Source organism: Bos javanicus, chromosome 8, assembly GCF_032452875.1.
Source record: "Bos javanicus breed banteng chromosome 8, ARS-OSU_banteng_1.0, whole genome shotgun sequence".
NCBI classification, from domain to species: domain Eukaryota; kingdom Metazoa; phylum Chordata; class Mammalia; order Artiodactyla; family Bovidae; genus Bos; species Bos javanicus.
Window position 1 is genome coordinate 47,305,356 of NC_083875.1, and position 20,059 is coordinate 47,325,414.

Consider the following 20,059-nt stretch of genomic DNA (forward strand, 5'->3'; position numbering starts at 1 on the left):
GTGGTGGTGGTGGTGTGTTAACAATAGCAACACCTCTATCCGCGAAGAATATATATTTCAATGCCAGAAGGAGATATAAGAGGCATGTGGTTTCTCTCTCTGAGGGACCTATAGGTTTAGAAAAAAAACACAAACATGTATAAAAGCCTACTTCTGCTGGCCAGAGTGGGAATATGTGATTCTCTTACCTTTGCAACACCCTCCCCCGCCCCCCCACAACTCACTCTGCTCTTTTATCTCTCAGTTTCCCTTCATCAGTCTAAGTTTCTGGACTGCTCTCAAGAGCTCTGCTTCAGAAACTTTTTTTTTTTTTTTGCTCCTTTCTGCTGCTCCATAGCCAGTTTAGCTAGACCCTCTAGGGTCTAGGCACACTCTGCCATGATGCTCAGGTATATTTCCAAAAGACTTGTACACTGAGCAATTCTGTATCTGGCAAACCCAATGCTACTCATCCAGCTAGCACAGATGGTTCAGAAAGAAAATTCAACTTTTTCCTATTTCACTTGTTTTGTGGTATACACGTAGCCCAAGAAACAAATTACTTACAATAATAATTTTGTGAGTCTTAGAGACTTACAATTGACTTTTTCATCAACTATCCTATGGAGTTTGCAAGTATTACAGTTCGTTTTTGCAATGCAATACGCTTTCGGTAAGTAGATAAAAATACTATTTCATTAAATGCAGGAGTGGGACAGATGGTACATTTTTGAAGAATGAGGATTTTTGTTTGGGATACTTAGGTACTGGGTCCACCTAGTTTTTCAGTGTTGGCAGAGTTACAAAATGCAGGATAATTTTCTTCCTCCCTCTCCTGTCCTTTCCTGGAGTCTGGTATATACAAGGTTGGTATGGAAAGAGATAAAGATGTTCTCTGAGTATAACTGCATGTGGCTATTGTTTTGGGCATGGGAAGATATCTCCCTGCACTGTGGGGACCCCCCTGCGCACCCTACCTCACTTTAGTTCCAGAATCCAACACTGCAGAGAAAACTAGCAAGTGAAAGGCTGAGCTAAGGCACCAAGAGGCAATGAAAGAGTAAGGACTTGGTTGTGGGGAATAAACAGAACCCAGACACTAAGGACCCTAAGGAATGGGAGGGAGAGAGGAGGTACAAGGAAGAAGGGGGTCCTCTGGGAAAGCAAGGAGGTGCCCAGTGGGAGCCTCAAGAGCAAAGATAAAGAAGTATGGCTCCAGGGGGTAGAACTAGGGGAGGGAAACATTCTAGAACAAGATCAAGGAGCTATTCTTCACCAAATCTTAACTTTCCTGTGGGCTCTGAGGTGCTTTGGAATGTAAGACTTGAATTAAAAAAAAAAACAAAAAACAAAAAGACAGAACTGTTTGATCTGTTTTCTTTCAGAATCCTGGATGTGTTTAATCACTTGACTGTATGTCAGTTAGGTCATTGATATAAGTGATAGGGGTTTAATATAGGAGTTATAAAAAAGAGGAAAGTTCCTAGAGTCAAACTTACATACACTTATTCCATACATAGAGTTCTTCCCTTAATCTTTAAAAAGAATTCTTGAAAAGTTAATTTGTCAATGGGCATGCATTACAGATATAAATAGGTATGAGAAACAAATCAAGAGTTTTGGCTCATAGGGGTAGTTTCCAGGAGCTGACTCTGGTCAAATAACTCAGGAGATCATATGGAGGTAAGAATGGTAAGATTTTATGGATCAAAAGGAATCCTCAAGGAGATACATATGGCAGTGACTAAGTAAGAAAATAAAAAGGGATTTGGAAAGAAAGATGTTGTATGGGAGGGACACTTTATTTTTCTTTCCTTCTTTTAAATTTCCAGATCTTGTGTGATTTATTTCAGAATAACTCAAGACACAATCACAATAGGCACCCAACAGAAGCCTGGAAAGGTATGAGGTGGTTCTTCTTCCCAGGAGGCCAAGAAAGCAACAGCCAGAAGTCCATCAAAGGGCACTCAATAGACTGGTTAAAAAAAGAAATCCAGGTCCTAAGACAACCAGCCTCTAATGGCCAAAGTGATAAGGAAAAGGGCATTCAAAAGAAGATTCTGGCAGCACAGAAAATTTCAACTTCAATATGCAATATGTTAAGGATTATTGTATTCTTGCCACCTCTTAATATCTTCTGCTTCTCTTAGGTCCATAGCATTTCTGTCCTTTATCAAGCCCATCTTTGCATGAAATTTTCCCTTGGTATCTCTAATTTTCTTGAAGAGATCTCTAGTCTTTCCCATTCTGTTGTTTTCCTCTATTTCTTTGCATTGATCGCTGAGGAAGGCTTTCTTATCTCTTCTTGCTATTCTTTGGAACTCTGCATTCAGATGCTTATATCTTTCCTTTTCTCCTTTGCTTTTCGCTTCTCTTCTTTTCACAGCGATTTGTAAGGCCTCCCCAGACAGCCATTTTGCTTTTTTGCATTTCTTTTCCATGGGGATGGTCTTGATCCCTGTCTCCTGTACAATGTCATGAACCTCCATCCATAGTTCATCAGGCACTCTATCAGATCTAGTCCCTTAAATCTATTTCTCACTTTCACTGTATAGTCATAAGGGATTTGATTTAGGTCATACCTGAATGGTCTAGTGGTTTTCCCTACTTTCTTCAATTTAAGTCTGAATTTGAGTCCAAATAGAAAAAGGAGTACATCAAGGCTGTATATTGTCACCCTGATTATTTAACTTCTATGCAGAGTACATCATGAGAAACGTTGGGCTGGAAGAAGCACAAGCTGGAATCAAGATTGCCTGGAGAAATATCAATAACCTCAGATATGCAGATGACACCACCCTTATGGCAGAAAGTGAAGAGGAACCAAAAAGCTTCTTGATGAAAGTGAAAGTGGAGAGTGAAAAAGTTGGCTTAAAGCTCAACATTCAGAAAACGAAGATCATGGCATCTGGTCCCATCACTTCATGGAAAATAAAGGGGGAAATAGTGGAAACAGTGTCAGACTTTATTTTTGGGGGCTCCAAAATCACTACAGATGGTGACTGCAGCCATGAAATTAAAAGACGCTTACTCCTCAGAAGGAAAGTTATGACCAACTTAGATAGCATATTCAAAAGCAGAGACATTACTTTGCCAACAAAGGTCTGTCTAGTTAAGGCTATGGTTTTTCCAATAGTCATGTATGGATATGAGAGTTGGACTATGAAGAAAGCTGAGTGCCGAAGAATTGATGCTTTTGAACTGTGATGTTGGAGAAGACTCTTGAGAGTCCCTTGGACTTCAAGGAGATCCAACTAGTCCATCCTAAAGGAGATCAGTCCTGGGTGTTCTTTGGAAGGAATGATGCTAAAGCTGAAACTCCAATACTTTGGCCACCTCATGTGAAGAGTTGACTTACTAGAAAAGACTCTGATGCTGGGAGGGATTGGGGGCAGGAGGAAAAGGGGACAACAGAGGATGAGATGGCTGGATGGCATCACTGACTCGATGGACTTGAGTCTGAATGAACTCCGGGAGTTGGTGATAGACAGGGAGGCCTGGCATGCTGTAATTCATGGGGTCGCAAAGAGTCGGACACAACTGAGTGACTGAACTGAACTGAAGGATTATTGTGTGTGCCTACCTTCTAGAAAATTCTTTTTTTTTTCCTGATAACTTCAAAATGTGATTAAAGGAACTATGGTAAAAGGAAAAAGACAACTGGCTGGTCATGCCTGTTCTAAATTTCAAATATTCCCTGGAGTGCTAGCAGTTGGATGGGTGTAGGATGAAGAGCAGAAACAACTTCAGATCACATGAGCCCAGTTGTGGGGGCTCTTATAGGGGCAAGGGGTATACTGATACAGGTTTTTTGATCAAAGACAATGATGCAGAGCAGCTAAAGTGAACTCTTGCTTATCCATAGACTGATAATGTAATTTGTGAATTTTAGGGTTATCTATCCCTTTCCTATGGGCTTCCCTCATAGCTCCTTAGGTAAAGAATCTGCCTGCAATGCAGGAGACCTGGTTTTGATTCCTGGGTCTGGAAGATCCCCTGGAGAAGGAAATGGCAACCTACTCCAGTATTCCTGCCTGGAGAATCCCATGGACAGAGGAGCCTGGCAGGCCACAGTCCATGGGGTTGCCAAGAGTCAGACACGACTTAGTGAATAAAAGACGACAACGACCCTTCCCTTTGGGCCAGTTATCCTTCTAATTAACTCTGGGACCAAAAGAGGGGAGAAAAGTTAAACTTGGACCTATCAATGGAGATAGCAAAGATCAGCTTTAGAAAAAGATACAGTGGCAAGTGACTGAAGCTCCTCTTTTATGACTTACACTATTTGGGGATTATTTATAAATTTCATATATTCTAAATTATTCTCTCTTTGTTATGAAACATTGTAACTGTAAAATACTATTAATAGTCATTGTCTAATACTTTTCGGATCTAGGTAAAGTGGAAAAAGGGGGCTACAGAGCCTATTGGTTTGGGAAAGATAATGTTAGATTAAAAGATGATAACAAGGAATGATGTATATTACAGTTTGCCTAAATTGTTATTGTCAAGGAGAAAATTCAAATGGAAACTTCTGTAAAGTGGAGCCCAACAGGTAGGGTGATGGTGAGGATAAACTGGAAGCTGTAAGTTAGGGGTCTGAGGACCAAATCCCTATGGGAGGGCAGATCAAGGAAGTACGTGAAGCAGGCAAAGCATAAGAGACCAGCGGAAGGTTCTGTGGCAGAAGAGAGCATGTCCAGGCCAAAGGCATTCAGAGTGAATTTTAACAATCACTGTCAGCTCAACACAACAGCCCTCTGTGGGCAAGTGCTGCCCACGAGCGACCAGTTTGCAAAACCTGCTTTAAATGAGTTAAAGGGACCAGAAAAGAACTTCCATCTATGATCACCAGAAAATCTAGGTGACCCTTAAGAGCCAAAGGGAAATAAAAAGAAATGCCAGGAGATTGCAGATAGGAAATGTTTTCTCAGTACTCAACATTCCTGATTCTATGAATTATGGGAGTTTAACATCAATTCTAGGCGGCATTGTAGAATGGCTTGTTGTTGTTTAGTCACTAAGTCAGGTACGACTCTTTTGCAACCCCATGGACTGTAGCCCACCAGGATTCTCTGTCCATGGGATTTCCCAGGCAAGAATACTGGAACAGATTGCCATTTCCTTCTCCAGGGGATCTCCCCAACCTAGGGATTGAACCCATGTGTCCTGAGTCTCCTGCATTGGCAGGTGGATTCTTTACCACTGAGCATCTGGGAAGCCCATAGAATGGCTTAGTTTTAAGTAATTAAGCTGATGCTATCTTTTGGGCACTTTAAAGAGACAGGATTAATTAACAGGAGGCTCAGTATTAATCTTGTCTCTCTTTTGATAATCTAGACTAACAAAGAAACATAGATGCACAATATTTTTCATAAAGTAAATTGTGATTTTAGTAAATGGGTTGATACACTAGGTTGACTGGAGAAATGTGAATACTTGGCTAGCTGATTAACCAAGTGAGAGATGGTATAACATGGACTGGTATCATCATGAAAGACAGTTTTTGGAGTCATGCAATATCTTAGTTCTGTCTTGGTTCACCTGCTTTACTGGAGTCATGCAATATCTTAGTTCTGTCTTGGTTCACTTGATTCATCCTGGTGAGATTTTGGTGGATTATGTTGAAGGCATAGCAGGTATATTTATCAAGCAAACAATGATATAAAAACAATGGGATGAAAAATTAGTAGACAGACAATAAAATCAGGATCCAAAGTCGTCCTTAAAATGCTATAATAATGAGCCAAAGTGTAGGGTGGGAGGTGGGGACTCCGGTGGCGCCAGTGGTAAAGAAACCATCTGCCAATGCAGGAGACCTAAGAGATGCGGGTTCTATCCCTGGGTCAGGAAGATCCGCTGAAGGAGGGCATGGCAACCCACTGTAGTATTCTTGCCTGGAGAATTCTATGGACAGAGGAGCCTGGCAGGCTATATAATCCATGGCATTGCAAAGATTTGGACATGACTGAAGTGGCTGAGCACACAAAGAGGAAGTGGAATTAAAGACAAATTTCATAGCAATGAATGCTAAGTCTTGATTTTAGGTTAGAAACAAACATTTCCAAAGAAGTTGGAAGATATTTGAAATATCTGATGTAAAAAAGGCTTGGTTTTAATTAATTGTAGGCTCACTCTGAACCAAAGATATGACTTGGCTGCTATGATAGTAATGCAATCCCATAGCAAATAAAATGTGTAGATCCAAAAATAATAACTACCAGTTAAAACATAATATTTCATGTATGTTATCTCAGTAACTTTTAAAATTTTAGTTAGGTATTAATACCACAGGTATGTCCCCATTTTACTGATTGGGACATAGGTTCAGAGGAGTTAAGTAACTTGTTCAAGGTCACACAGCTAGTTACTGCAGAATTAGTATTAAAATCTTTCCATTTTACTATGTTCTTTCCCTTGTTACATGTTCTTTTCCTATTGTACTCTGTAAGTATTATGTTAGCATATAGTAGATAATTAAAAACAGTAAGTGAATGAATAAAGGCATTGAGTCTAGGCTCTAATTATAACACAGAATTAGGTTCCATTTAGATACCACATTTAAAGGGTGATGTTGAAAATTCAAAGTGTATATTGAGAAAGTGGGCAGGGTAGTGGAAGATCTGCTGTACACATGCTAAGTGGTTAAAGGATTTTGGGATATTTAGTTTAGAAACGATAAAGCAAATGGGAGATGATGGTGATATTACCATATGTGAAACATTTTTTCAGAGACAGTAGAATGTAATTTTTTCTGTATTTATTCATGAGGCTGGTATCTAAGGCAGCTTCTCCTCCTTCAGGAGGTGCTCAAATAGAGGCTGACTGTAACTGGATCATACATTCTTTCAAAGCAAAATCCTTCTATCCCCACTCCAACCCCAGGCCCTGCTCAGTACATGCTTGTTAAATTGCTGCTGGTCAGGTGTGTGGGAGAAACACTGCTTTGGGTACAAGTAATCTGTTCTTGGGCTTCCCTTCTGGTTCAGCTGGTGAAGAATCCTCCTGCAATGTGGGAGACCTGGGTTGGGAAGATCCCCTGGAGAAGGGAAAGACTACCTACTCTAGCATTCTGGCTTGGAGAATTCCATGGACTATAGTCCATGGGGTCGTAAAAAGTCGGACATGAATGACTGACTTTCACACACACACAATCTGTATTTAATGACCTCCAGAACTGGTCCAAATGTAAGGTACCGAATTTTATTGATATATGTTCCACAGTGAATAATTCTGCACTGTCCTATCCTACTTGGGACTTTAAGCTTATCCATTATATTCCATTAGTGTTCCCCAAAGTGTGGTTCAGGACTAGCATTACCATCAGCATTACTGGAAACTTGTTAGAAATGCAAATTCTCAGGCCCCACTGTAGACACGGTGAATCAGAAACCAAGGATATATATATATATATATATATATATAAAAAGAAACCAAGGATGTAGGTGGATGCCCAGAAACCTGTCTTGTAACAAGCTTTCCAGATGATTTTACGGCCTTCTAAGGTTTGACAACTGTGAGTTAGATGTTTCTGGCTGTTCCTGCCTTGGGTGTACACTAGAACTCAGTGAGACTGTGCTTTTTGAGGACAGAGCTCTGCCTTATTGCCTGGTACACAGTAAAAGCCCCAGTATACATGTATTGAAACAGAACCCACTAGTTAAAGGATGATGAGCACAGAATTTGATGGCACAAACTCCAAGGATTGGTTATTGTAATCCAGGGTAAAAAATCCTCAGAAAAGAAGGTAGTTACCAATGTTGCTTAACAGCTTAAAATTTTGGCTATTTTAATATAATTATCACTAGCTAGATATTGTCCCAAATAAGTAACGGCATTGGTTACAATCAATTAGCTCACTATATTTTGGAATTGTATTGCTTTAGATACATCATGGTCATTGCTATATAAAAATGGCAAAGACAAGAGTTTCTCAGAATCAGTTCCTCCAAGGTGTTAATGATCTCCTGAATATTGTATTGGGTCCTTCCTATACATACTATTTGGTGACAAAAATATAATTTAATAATTATCCATTTAAATAGACAATTATAGTAGTACATTTTTAGTTCTAAAGAGATTCATGCAAATAGAACTTGAATAAATTAACTGTATTTTAAAGGTAGGAGCAAGGGGAGAAACAGAGCAAAGAACCAGCTCTTAAGTTTTCTGATTTCAAATCTCTGTATTGAGGTTATCTAATATGAGGAGAAAAGTATAAAATATATAATATATGAAGTTAACTTATATAAATTTAACATATGTATTCAAATGTGAGTTTATACATACTTATCTATCATCTCTCTACCCATCTATCTATTTACCTAGCTAGCCAGCTAGCTCATGTAAAACAGGACAGGTGATTTCACCTGCCACTCCACTTAGAAAGGACATGTCCTGGAGAATGTGTGAAATGGGTAATATGGATCCCCTCCCTCCCTTGGTTGATCTCCATTCCCCGATGCACCTCATGGTGTTTCTGTTGTACTGAGTATAATTCTAGTGTTTAAAGACATTGTTTTTGGTACATTTGCAGATGCAAAACTACTACCATCACCACCAAAAGCAGAACTTCAAATAAACACAGACAGAAGCTACAGAAGCAGAATGAGGCCTGGGCTTAGATTCACTTCTCTGGCACCTGGGCTTAGCTGTGAACTCACCCTGGCCCTCTGGGCCCTGTTACTCCAGAAGGTCAGCTAAGGCCTAGGTCACAGGGAGGGCTGCCCTGCACTCTGTCCTGATTTCTGGGAATTGTTCATCTTGGTCACCTTCCTGAAGGGTGGGGCTCGGTAACTCCCCAGAGAGGAAGAGGGCCTCGGGGAAGAAGTCTCCTGGAAGCATCTGTAAATGTGGGGTGAGAGCCTCAGGTGGAGGTGCTCTAGCTCCTCCATGTTCCCATTCAAAGGGGCTTTATGACAGGCCACAGTTTGCACACCCTGGTGTCTGCACCTCTCATGCTAGTTCCCCAGAGAGACAAGGACTTCTCTGCATCTTAATACTCCTCCCCCTATCTTTCTTTTCTCCCAGGTCTGCGGTTTTCTGAATACAAAAAGCCATTGCAAAGGGTCCTGGACACATGCTTTGCAAATATGCCTGAGTAATGGACAAAGTGTCCACATGGCACAATTTTATGGGAACTACATGGCTAATATGTCCATTAATAAATAACTTTTTCAAGGCCTTAGCATGAGAGAGGTTTTCAGATTTGCAGCTTCTTCCTCTGTTTGCTAGAAAATTGCTTCACATCATATCATCATAAAATGTTCTAGTTTGCAATGACAGATGTGTATAAAATCTGTGCATGGCTTTAAATTTTATTAATATTGGCTAGTACCTATGGATATAATCACTAAATGGCATGTGTGTATATAACCACTCATCTAGACTGCATTCCTTAAATAAATAATGGGCAGGGATAGAAAAAATGCCATTTGTGTCATTTCTGCAGAGCCATTAGAGAAAACGTATGAAGTGGCTAAGCAGACAAAATGCCATTTCATGAAAACTAGACGTGACTGACTCAAATCTTAAAAGCCTGAGTCATATATCAACTGATGTCATCAATGTATCATCCTTTTCCCCACTATTTATAAGTAACTTCTGCCATCTCTATATTGCAAGTGCTTAAAATTTAAAGTTACACTAGTGTTTTGTAATACGTGGGGTGTTCTTCAGAAAAGCAGTGCCCCAAATGCTGGAATATGCCAGCCTGGAATGAAGTTTGTATTAGACTACAGCAAAATGAGGAAAATCATAAAAATTTAAATTTATTTGCATAAAGTTAGATTTATTAAATTTAAAGTATTCTCTTCTCTTTGAGATTTTTTTTCTTACAACCCTACTGGTCTATAAACCTATTTGGTCAGTGAGATCTAAAAGTGTATAATAAGTAAGTAGAAAAAAATCTGCTTTTATTTCTTTGTTTTTGCCTATTTCTATAAGAATTAAAAAAAAAAATTGAAAAAAACACCCTCAACAATTATTCTAATTCACAAGTCTCTTGCTGTTGTTTATTCAGAAGGCACCGAGCACCCATATAAGCCAGGCACTAGGACCATCTTGACCTTTGGAGAAGATGCTCAATGATCTACATGAAACACAAACTTGATGAGAGCCTTGAGTTGGGCTGGGACTCCCTTGGTTTGTGTCTAGGTCTGAACTTTTCAATTTCTGGTCTGAGTCAAAAACTCTTGCCTTGTCCTGGACTCAACAATCTCCAGTGTCCAAGAAGGCGACTTCTACTGCCTGCTGGGAAATCTAGGACTTACAAGTCTGGGATTTTGATCTATAGACATTTCAGACAATGTTCTGTTCTCTCATAAGCTCAATGATTTCTTGTACAATAAAAATAAGCAAAAAGGGGCGGAGGGATCTGTTTTCTTTGTGGTCCTGCAAACAAAATCAATTGATAAGGCATGCCATGGTATAAAACATCCCCAGGAGACATGCGCCCAGAGAACACACCTTTCTGAAGTCACGCGTATCCTCTCATCATTGGACGAGTTGAATCGATCATCCTTTTCTCTGAAATATTCCTCTATGCACTGCTCTTCAAAATCATGTACTTTCTTGAGCTCATCATCAGTTATGAAGAGCTCTGTGGAAAAGATGAGAGATATGAGGCAGAGAAGTAAAAGCAATGAACCTGATTTGTGGGCCTAATGACATTCCTAACTCAAGTCAGGTTAGGGAAGTGCCTCGATCCTTCACTGAGATCAAACTAAATCCAAACCTGGTCAGCTGACTGGTATCATTGTCCTCTTTTTGGGTGTTAGATTCATTTTGGACCTCTGAATCTCACCTAAGTGTACCTGGCTTACTGCAGAGAATGGTTAGGATAATATATGTTGTAAGGATAACAATGTAGCTAAATAAAGGAAAGGGAAGCTATGCAGAGAAAGGTTTATTAAAAACTCCTGGGCTGAGGAGTGTGGCAGACACACATTTTTCATTTGCCTTACTAAAAGCCCTTTGTAACCCAATTTCCCCTCCCTCTTCCAACTATTGAGACTGGAAAGCCAAATATTTCCAGTATTCCTTGAAGTTTGAGTAGCAACCAAGAAACACAGTTTGGCTCAAGGTACAAAAAAAAATCTGCTGCAGGAAAAGGTTGACATTTCAATCCCCACCCCACCTCCACCGCCTTTTTCTTTCAAAGGTATTGGAAAGAGATTCTGGTTTCCTGATCAACTACAGGTATGTGGGTTGATTCTTTCTACCTTTTTTCATCTTCATACTTCTTTATGCCTTGAACATGGACATGTGATGACTGGAAGTACAGCAGCTATTTTGCTACTGTGAGACAAGACAGTGTGACAGGGAATAGTTGAGTCTAAAAATAGGCGTGGGGTCTTTGACTTTAGTGAGTCATTATTGAGCTCTGGGCTATTTACCTTTTCACTTTTTGTTGTGTGAGTTAAAGCAAAACCTTATATATTTGTGTTATTGTATCTGGTGTTCTGTTTATAGCAAGTAAACAAACTAGTAACTGATACAGTGGTAGAAAGAGCCCAGTGGAAATCTGAACCTTTTCTCCCCTGAGCTTTCTACTTGCCTAAATGGGTATTTCAAATGGAAACAGTGAATTTTGGAATTCTTAACCCCTCTCCAACTTTCCAATTTTAATGTCTCAGAAGAGGTCAGGCATTGCTATGTCAAAGAAATTGTTAAAAGCTTCAGACTTAAAGAAACAGTTGATTATTGAGTGGCTTTGGTTTTAAACTTGAGTTGCACTAGTAATCACCTGGAGGTGATTCTTGGGCCAGAGTCCTAAAGGCTCTGATTCAGTAGATTTAGTGTAGGTGGTCTATTTGACACTCTTTGAGAAACCACAGGAGGTTGCTTGTATGGGGCTGGATCCTACTGTTCTTAACAGTGGGTGTACCCAGGGGACATTTAGGAACTTGCAGGAGCTGTTAGTATTCAATGAGTGGAGGCTGGATGTGCTAAATCTTCTACAATGTGTGGAACAATTCTATATAATAAAGGATTATTCCCCCAATTGAACCTCTTTTTAGAAATACTGGGCTAGAAAGTGGTTGGTGGAAAGTCTTTTTTATTCTTGGATTATGGAAAAAACTGCTGGTTTCCTCTTGAAGTCATATAGGAACACCCCCTAAGGCTTGGGAAATGTTTAAGACCTAAAAACACTATAGATCCAAAAACAATCATAGAAAGTCAAACTTAATCACCTACAACTCTGCATGTCAGGATGCTTAAATTATATATACAGTAACATTGGGAGCATATTAACATGGTTGATATATCTTGTGGTGGGATGTCTGGCAAGTAAGAAGCTTAGAACCTATGAAGGTGCTAAGACAGCCCTGCTGGAGTCTGGTTTTATCTCACTAAGAAAGCAGAGAGGTTAAGAATGTTCAGTTGCAGCCTCTCCTGTCTTGTTTCCAGCACCATTTTTCATCGAGCATACCCTCCTACCCCTCCCAAGTCTTCAGAGCTGTGGGCAGGAAGCAAGAGGAACCAGGTGCCCAGTGGTCTTGCATGATCGCTTATAGAAGCAGTGGGGATTCCTGCTCTGTAGTTGCCGGGGGTTGTCACTCAAAGCTTACTCAGGCCATAGTCCCTTTCATCTGGGTCACTCTCGTGTTTCCTCCATCGGCAACACAGGTGCTGGAATATCATGGTCATGTGGCTGAATATGATCAGAGGTGGGGGCAGAACAGGCCTTTCATGGAAAGTCATGATGAGCTGATACCTCTGGAACTTCCACACTTGATTGGATATTGATTTTACCTCAAAAAATGTATTGCTGAAAAAGAGACCAGAGACAATCAAGTAAGAAACACCCTTGCTTTCCGCAACATCATGCTCCCCTCCTGCCTTAGTCTCCCTACTCCATTCCACGGGTTCTGAAGAAAGACCCTCTTACTTAAAGACAGCGATGAGGAGGTTGACCAGCAGGATGTTTGCCACTAGGAGGTAGCAGGCCATGATGGCTGGCACGATCCAGGCTCCTGTCTTGCAGGGAGGCAGTTGGATTATTTTACCATCCTCTCGAGTCTCATTCTGTCCACAGGGAGCTGGAGGAAGCAACACAGGCAAGATGTGAGAAATTGTGTGGTTCTGGGATTAAAATTATAGACTGATTTGAATGAGCGGGGGTTTTTTTTTTTTTTTTTAGATGAAGGAAAAATACAGCCATCTCAAAACAAACAGAAAAGAATTCCAGAAAAGCCTAAATAAACAAACAAAAGCTTCATGAATATCCCTAGGGCTGCCACTCCAGAGGGAAGTCAGTTTTGCCAGTCTCCTGAGTTTGTCATCTGAAAGAGGTGGGTGGGGCCCCCTGCTGGCTGGTTGAGTCCCTGGGGCACCGGGTCTCCCCAGGAAGCCTGGTGAGGGCTTTCCAGAAGCTCAGGAGGGGCAGAGTCTCATCGCCCCATCATGTTACTTTCAAAATGTGCTGTGGGGTTCAGAAGCCGACAGCTGTAAGAGCAGCAACATCGAGAGACTATCGATTGGGAATTAACACCAGGGCAGCTGTTAATTGCTGCAAGAAACAACCCAGGGGCTCTGAGTTAATGATTTTCTGTCTCAGTGTGGAAGGAGCAAAACAGGGCAGCACTTTGGGAAGTATTTAGGAGGACCGTCACTCAGTGCTCCTGATGGATGGCATTTCACGGGGAGGATGACAAGGGGCAATGGTATGGGACCCTGGAGCCTGGAGCCACCTGCTTTTTTTCCAGCAGCATTTCCATTCCAAAAATGTGCTTCTTGGGGCACAGGGAACAAAACCCAACTGCACTGAATAAACGAGCAAGTAGAGAAAAAGAAAAAATCTGGAGGTGGGGGTGAGGAGGAAAGTGATGTGTGGGACTTGGGTGAGCGTGAGTAATGTGCTAATGAGGCCTGCTTGGAGTTTCCGGGTGAATCCAGGGGAAAACAAATCCTTGACAAAGCTCCTCAGTGCTGCACAGACAACACAGCCCAGGAAGTGAGATGGTGCTGATGGCTGTGAATGCCCAGGGGTAGGCGAGGTCGCCTTCCTGTTCCAGCTGTATTGTGCCTGCTTTAGAACACGGTCCTCTTGCATCTATTTGTAAAAGAGGAGTGGGGCTTGAAGCAGTCATAGCAGCTGATATAGGCAGCTTCTGAAGATCTGCTGGGAAAGTGTGCAAAGTTGACCGAGAATCTTGGCTGGAGGACTTGGAGGATGGCAAGGGGAGTCCATTTCCTTCTCAAGAGTTAAGGTGGCTAGGCTCTGTGCTCTGCAGCTGTTCTCAGCCCTGACAGCACTAGGGATCTTTAAAAACTGCCAATGCCCAGCTCCACCCCAGATAACTGAATCAGAATCTTTGAAGGTGGCCCTGGCATGGATATTTCTTTCAAAGATTTCCCCACGTAATTCTCAGGTGCCACTAACGTGAGTCTACTAAATTAAAATTAGGCTGGAAAAATTATGTGATTTTTGATATGCTCTCAACTTATGAAGGTTTTAATAATATTAGGTTACCAAGACTCTGTTTTAATGGCCAGGAAAAGATGGTCAAAGTGCTTCCTTTGGATGTGCCTGCAAGAGGATCAGGTGTGGATGGAATCAGGTGTTCTCAAAGAGCTTGCATCTTTCTTGTTGCTGGCAGTTGTATCACTATTGATCCAAGACAGCTCAGTAAGGGGTCCTGATCATTTCTTCCTCTGGAATGAAAACCCAATGATAGAGGCCCTCACTGACTCCAGGATGAAGCCCAGACTCCGGGGGTAGTTAGCTTGGTGCCATCTCTTGCCACTTTCTACCTCTCCCTCTGAGCACAAACTAGACCAAGTTTTTGCAGTTCCCAGAAATGTCATGCTCTCTCTTACTTCCTGATTTTGAGTCATGCTTCCCTTTAAGCCCCTCTGACACCTTGCTTCTACCCCCATGCTTCACCAGGGTGAATCCGTCATTCTTCAGTGCTCACTTAGCTTTTGGCTAACTTTCTGCTCCTTTTCGACCAGGACTGGGATAGGTATTGACAAAGATCCTCTACTTGACCAAATTCGACTCAGGCTCTTCTGTGACCTCAATTTGCGCACTTCCACATTTGTCTCTGCATTTGTCCAATTTTAGCAAGAATTCTGCTAAGTACATTTAGCCAGAATCCCCATCCTCAGTATCTGATCACCATCAACATTTGATCACATTCCTCATCCTCCACTCTCCTCCATCTGAAGTGTGATCACCCTGGCCTGTCTTCAGTAAAAATACATTAGGTCAGGTAAGCCAGAACCCCCCTTACTCCTGATGTTTCCTCTTAGTGATCTTCCATCCACTGACCCACACCCTGCGCCTGGCTATAAACTTCCTTTTTATTTTTCACTCAGAGTCAAACACAGTCTCTCTCTTCTAGTACAGTATTTCACTGCAGTAGCCCCCTTGAACAAAGTCTTCCTTTACCAAATGTCATGAATAATTTTTTCCTTAGTAATTCTGTCTTCCTTATAATCCCAGAGCTCCCTTTGTTTGCCCCTTTGGCAGGGTGGGGTGGGGATGGGGTGGAGGGGGCCTCTCAGTACTGTACCACTGTTGCCAGTTTACTGGTCTTTGTGTTCAACGTAAGATTCCCAGTGGGAACATATCTCTTCATGGTTTCCCATCACCCAGCTCAGTCTATACACACAGCACATTCACACACATCCACATGTGAAAACTGTTTGTTGAGTGACTAAAGGAGATCATTAAACACAGTTTGGTTGCTGAGCACTAACATCCACCACAGCTCTGCAAGCCTACTCATCTTGGACAGTTCTAGCTCTAAGCAGTTGCTGGTACCTTTTTCCTTAGGTCGTTTCCAGAAATCCTACCTGTCGCCTGGCAAGAAAGCTTCTCGTGCTCAACCAGATGCCTGGGTCTCTGATACCCACTTGGCTGTAGGCCTCATGGACTAGCTCATTTTGCTTTTCTCTCCTCAGCAAAGCTTAGGATCCCTAACCATCCTACCTGCTTCCTCCCGGCTTGACCTCTTTTGGGGCTGTCAGACCTGTGCTGCCCTTTTCTTTGGCTTTGGCTCAGATCTCTATGTGGAAGCCAACAAAGAGCAGCAGAAAGAACTGCTTGGGGTAAGGGACAAAGTGCACATAGTTTTTGCAAGTGTGATCCCTATCTCTATTTAATGTCATTCTGTGATTTCTCTTTACATTCTGGGAGAATGTAAAATAAACTTGTGAGGGGCAGGACTCATCCGTCTTTTGACCTCATATTTATGTATTCATTTTTGGCCACACAACAGGCGGGATCTTAGTTCTTCAACCAGGGATTGAACTTACATGCCTTGCATTGGAAGCTTGGAGTCTTAACTATTGGGCTGCCAGGGAAGTCCCACTGACCCCATATTTAGTGAAAATGCAGACACTTCCTCCACTAGAGAAAAAAACTTTCTTCTAGCCTTGAGGAAAAAACCAGTGAGAAGAGTAGGTGCTTCCTAGTTTCAGGTGGCCTATGCACATTTCCATGAGTCTTCAGATAGTGTCATTAACAGGTTTCTGGATCTCTGTTTAGTTTCCCTACTAGTTACAAAATTGGACGAACTCATCATCTTTATATAAGATTTGCTTTGCTTTGATGTCATCATAATTGGCTCTGGGAACTCTCTGACAATCCTGTGAATATTGATTTATTCCACCTTCTCCCAATTTTTTTCCATCCTGCCTTTATAGAATGGTAGTATTACTTCAGTGGTTAGAAACATGGCATTTTAATTCAGCAGATCTGGATTCAAATCCTGATTCCACCATTTTCAAATGATGCTATGTTAGCTTACTCCATGAACTTCAGCCTTCTCATCTGTAAAAGGGTAGTGGTATATATGGGGGAGAGCATCAAGATCTTTAAATGAGATAGTGTTGGAGAGCACTTATCTCAGTATCTAGCACACAGCACTTTAACACCAACAATGATTAACATTAGTAGGTGTCATCAGTGATTATTTTTGTAATTAATAGACTTGAAGCTTCTCAAGGTTAGGGATTACATCTTAATGCTCTTTATTTTGCAATCACTAACCATAGCACTTATTCTACAAACATTCGTTGAGTGGTTATAATATGTTGCATACAAGAGATGCTGGGGGGTTAAAGAGACAGTCCCTGTTGCTAAGGAACTCACAGTTCAGTAGGCGACACAGAAAGGGAACAGACTTCACATTTATTGGGTGATATGAGCACTGTGGATCACAATAAACTGTGGAAAATTCTGAAAGAGATGGGAATACCAGACCACCTGATCTGCCTCTTGATAAATTTGTATGCAGGTCAGGAAGCAACAGTTAGAACTGGCCATGGGACAACAGAACAGGAAAAGGAGTTAGTCAAGGCTGTATATTGTCACCCTGATTATTTAACTTCTATGCAGAGTACATCATGAGAAATGCTGGAAGGAACACAAGCTGGAATCAAGATTGCCGGGAGAAATATCAATAACCTCAGATATGCAGATGACACCACCCTTATGGCAGAAAGTGAAGAGGAACTAAAAAGCCTCTTGATGAAAGTGAAAGTGGAGAGTGAAAAAGTTGGCTTAAAGCTCAACATTCAGAAAACGAAGATCATGGCATCTGGTCCCATCACTTCATGGGAAATAGATGGGGAAACAGTGAAAACAGTGTCAGACTTTATTTTTGGGGGCTCCAAAATCACTGCAGATGGTGACTGCAGCCATGAAATTAAAAGACGCTTACTCCTTGGAAGGAAAGTTATGACCAACCTAGATAGCATATTCAAAAGCAGAGACATTACTTTGCCAACAAAGGTTCGTCTAGTCAAGGCTATGGTTTTTCCCGTGGTCATGTATGGATGTGAGAGTTGGACTGTGAAGAAGGCTGAGCACCGAAGAATTGATGCTTTTGAACTGTGGTGTTGGAGAAGACTCTTGAGAGTCCCTTGGACTGCAAGGAGATCCAACCAGTCCATTCTGAAGGAGATCAGCCCTGGAATTTCTTTGGAAGGAATGATGCTAAAAAGCTGAAACTCCAGTACTTTGGCCACCTCATGCAAAGAGTTGACTCTTTGGAAAAGACTCTGATGCTGGGAGGCACTGGGGGCAAGAGGAGAAGGGGACAACAGAGGATGAGGTGGCTGGATGGCATCACTGACTCGATGGATGTGAGTCTGAGTGAACTCCGGGAGTTGGTGATGGACAGGGAGGCCTGGCATGCTGTGATTCACGGAGTCGCAAAGAGTTGGACATGACTGAGTGACTGATCTGATCTGAGGGGCTCTGAAGAAGGAGAACTACCATAGCCCCTCTAGCCTGAGTGACACCAAGCAGGCTGCTAGTCAGGATCAGCCTTAAGGACCATCATCTAGCTTCTACAACAAGTGCAGTATAAATGAATTAGATGATCCTTGTGACAGTGATAATGATAATAAAAATGAATCAGTAAGAAACAGTCTTCATTTGGTAAAATCAGCAAAGAGGCAGTAAACATTATATGCAGCAGTTGGTGCCAAATATTGTTTTGTAATGGCTCCTAGCCATGTCCTTGCTCAGAGTATTTATCTGTACTAGAAGGTGCTATGACTCAAACTTACAGATGTCTACCACAGATGAAGATGAATGAGGTGCCTTAAGGCAGGACAAGCAGCAGATTTTAGGATGGAGAATAAGTTATCTGGACTGTAAAATGGTCCCAACCAGTATCTGGGGTTCATATTCCCAGGGAAACACTCCAGGGCACATAAACCCAAGATGGCACATAGGTGGATGTTCGGGAATACGTGGGCTGGTAGCTCCCGCTGCACTTCCTCATTCCCTGCTTTGGAGCCTGACATGAGTGGTTTTTCTCCCGATGCTTTTGCACGAAGTCAACGTGTGGTCATTGCCACTTTCACACCAAATGACACGTTGTCACCTTCCTCTGTTGGTGACAGTCAGTGCAGTACCTCTAGTGCAGCAGTCCCCAACCTTTGTGGCACCAGGGACTGGTCTTATGGAAGACAATTTTCCCACGGACTGGGGGAGGGGATGGTTTTTGCATGATTCAAGCACATTACATCTATTGTGCACTTTATTTCTATGATTATTACATTAGCTCCACCCCAGATCAACAGGCATTAGATCCCAGAGGCTGGGGACCACTGCTCTAGAGGATGTTTGATGGTTCCACCTGTCTGGTAAACATTTCCCCTTCCTCTGGTAATGGCAGCCTGGTTTCCCTTTGTGGAACTGTCCCTCCCCTACTCACAGTCCAGAAGTTTGGGTGAAACGAGCTGCAGTTCCATCTCAAAGAGATTTATCCATGTATTTTATCCCCTGATGGCAGTGATTGGTTCAAGGATGGATACGTGATCCTAGCCTGACCAATAAGAACCAATGAGCATAAGGCTCGAGATTTTTTTCTGGGACCCATATTAAAGATAAGTTTTCTTTTTACATTGCAATATAAGTCTACCAAGTGAAGAGAGCCTGCCCAGGAGTGACTCCATCACAGAGAAGAGAAATAGATTCCCAATTCAGTCATGCCTAAAACCAGAATTCTTCAGTTATATGAGCCATAAAATTCCTTTTTTCCTTAAGTCAGTTTGAATTGGGTTTCTATCACTTGCAGTTAGTCCTGGCTAATAAAATCACACTTGCTTCCCTGTCCCCTGTCCACAATAATTAAAGGTGTTGACATTTTGTGTATGCCGCGCCTGGGAGGCTACATTGGAGCCTTGGAGTAGCATGAAGAGACTGGAAGGGGCAACTGGGAATGTGAAATCTGACCTGACATCAAGGTTGAATCACAATTTTGGGGTTTTAGGGGCCAGAGGCTCTGTTGCTCTTTTTCTTTAGTAAGTATAGAAAGCATGAGAGGTCTACACTGGTCAAAGCTCAATTGTCCAACTGGGGCCTCTGACTCAAACTAATGGTACAGATTTTACTTATTATCAAGTCAGTAGGGTAAACACACTTGTGAAACTTTGGCCAAGCTTCCGGTTACTCCCAAAGTGAATCAAACCCTGTTCTAGAAGCTGATCATAGATAGAGTAGGCCACAGAAGGCCTAGGGTGAGGGTACAGATACAGAGTGGGCACCTACATCTAAGTAATTATGGCCAAATTAGAAGGGATGAAACATCTGAGAATTCAGGTTCTCTATGGT

The 20,059-nt window shown here is 41.9% G+C and overlaps 1 protein-coding gene across 9 annotated transcripts in view; it reads right to left on the bottom strand.

Moving 5' to 3' along the window:
- TRPM3 (transient receptor potential cation channel subfamily M member 3) overlaps window positions 1–20,059 on the bottom strand; it is a 608,143-nt gene that overhangs the window by 7,425 nt on the left and 580,659 nt on the right. For all 9 annotated transcript variants that reach the window (XM_061425528.1, XM_061425527.1, XM_061425526.1 and 6 more), the window contains 3 exons: window positions 12,872–13,022; window positions 12,552–12,751; window positions 10,447–10,579 (listed from right to left, as the gene is read on the bottom strand). In XM_061425528.1, coding sequence (XP_061281512.1) covers window positions 10,447–10,579; window positions 12,552–12,751; window positions 12,872–13,022 — 484 coding nt within the window. The remainder of the gene's footprint in view (window positions 1–10,446; window positions 10,580–12,551; window positions 12,752–12,871; window positions 13,023–20,059) is intronic.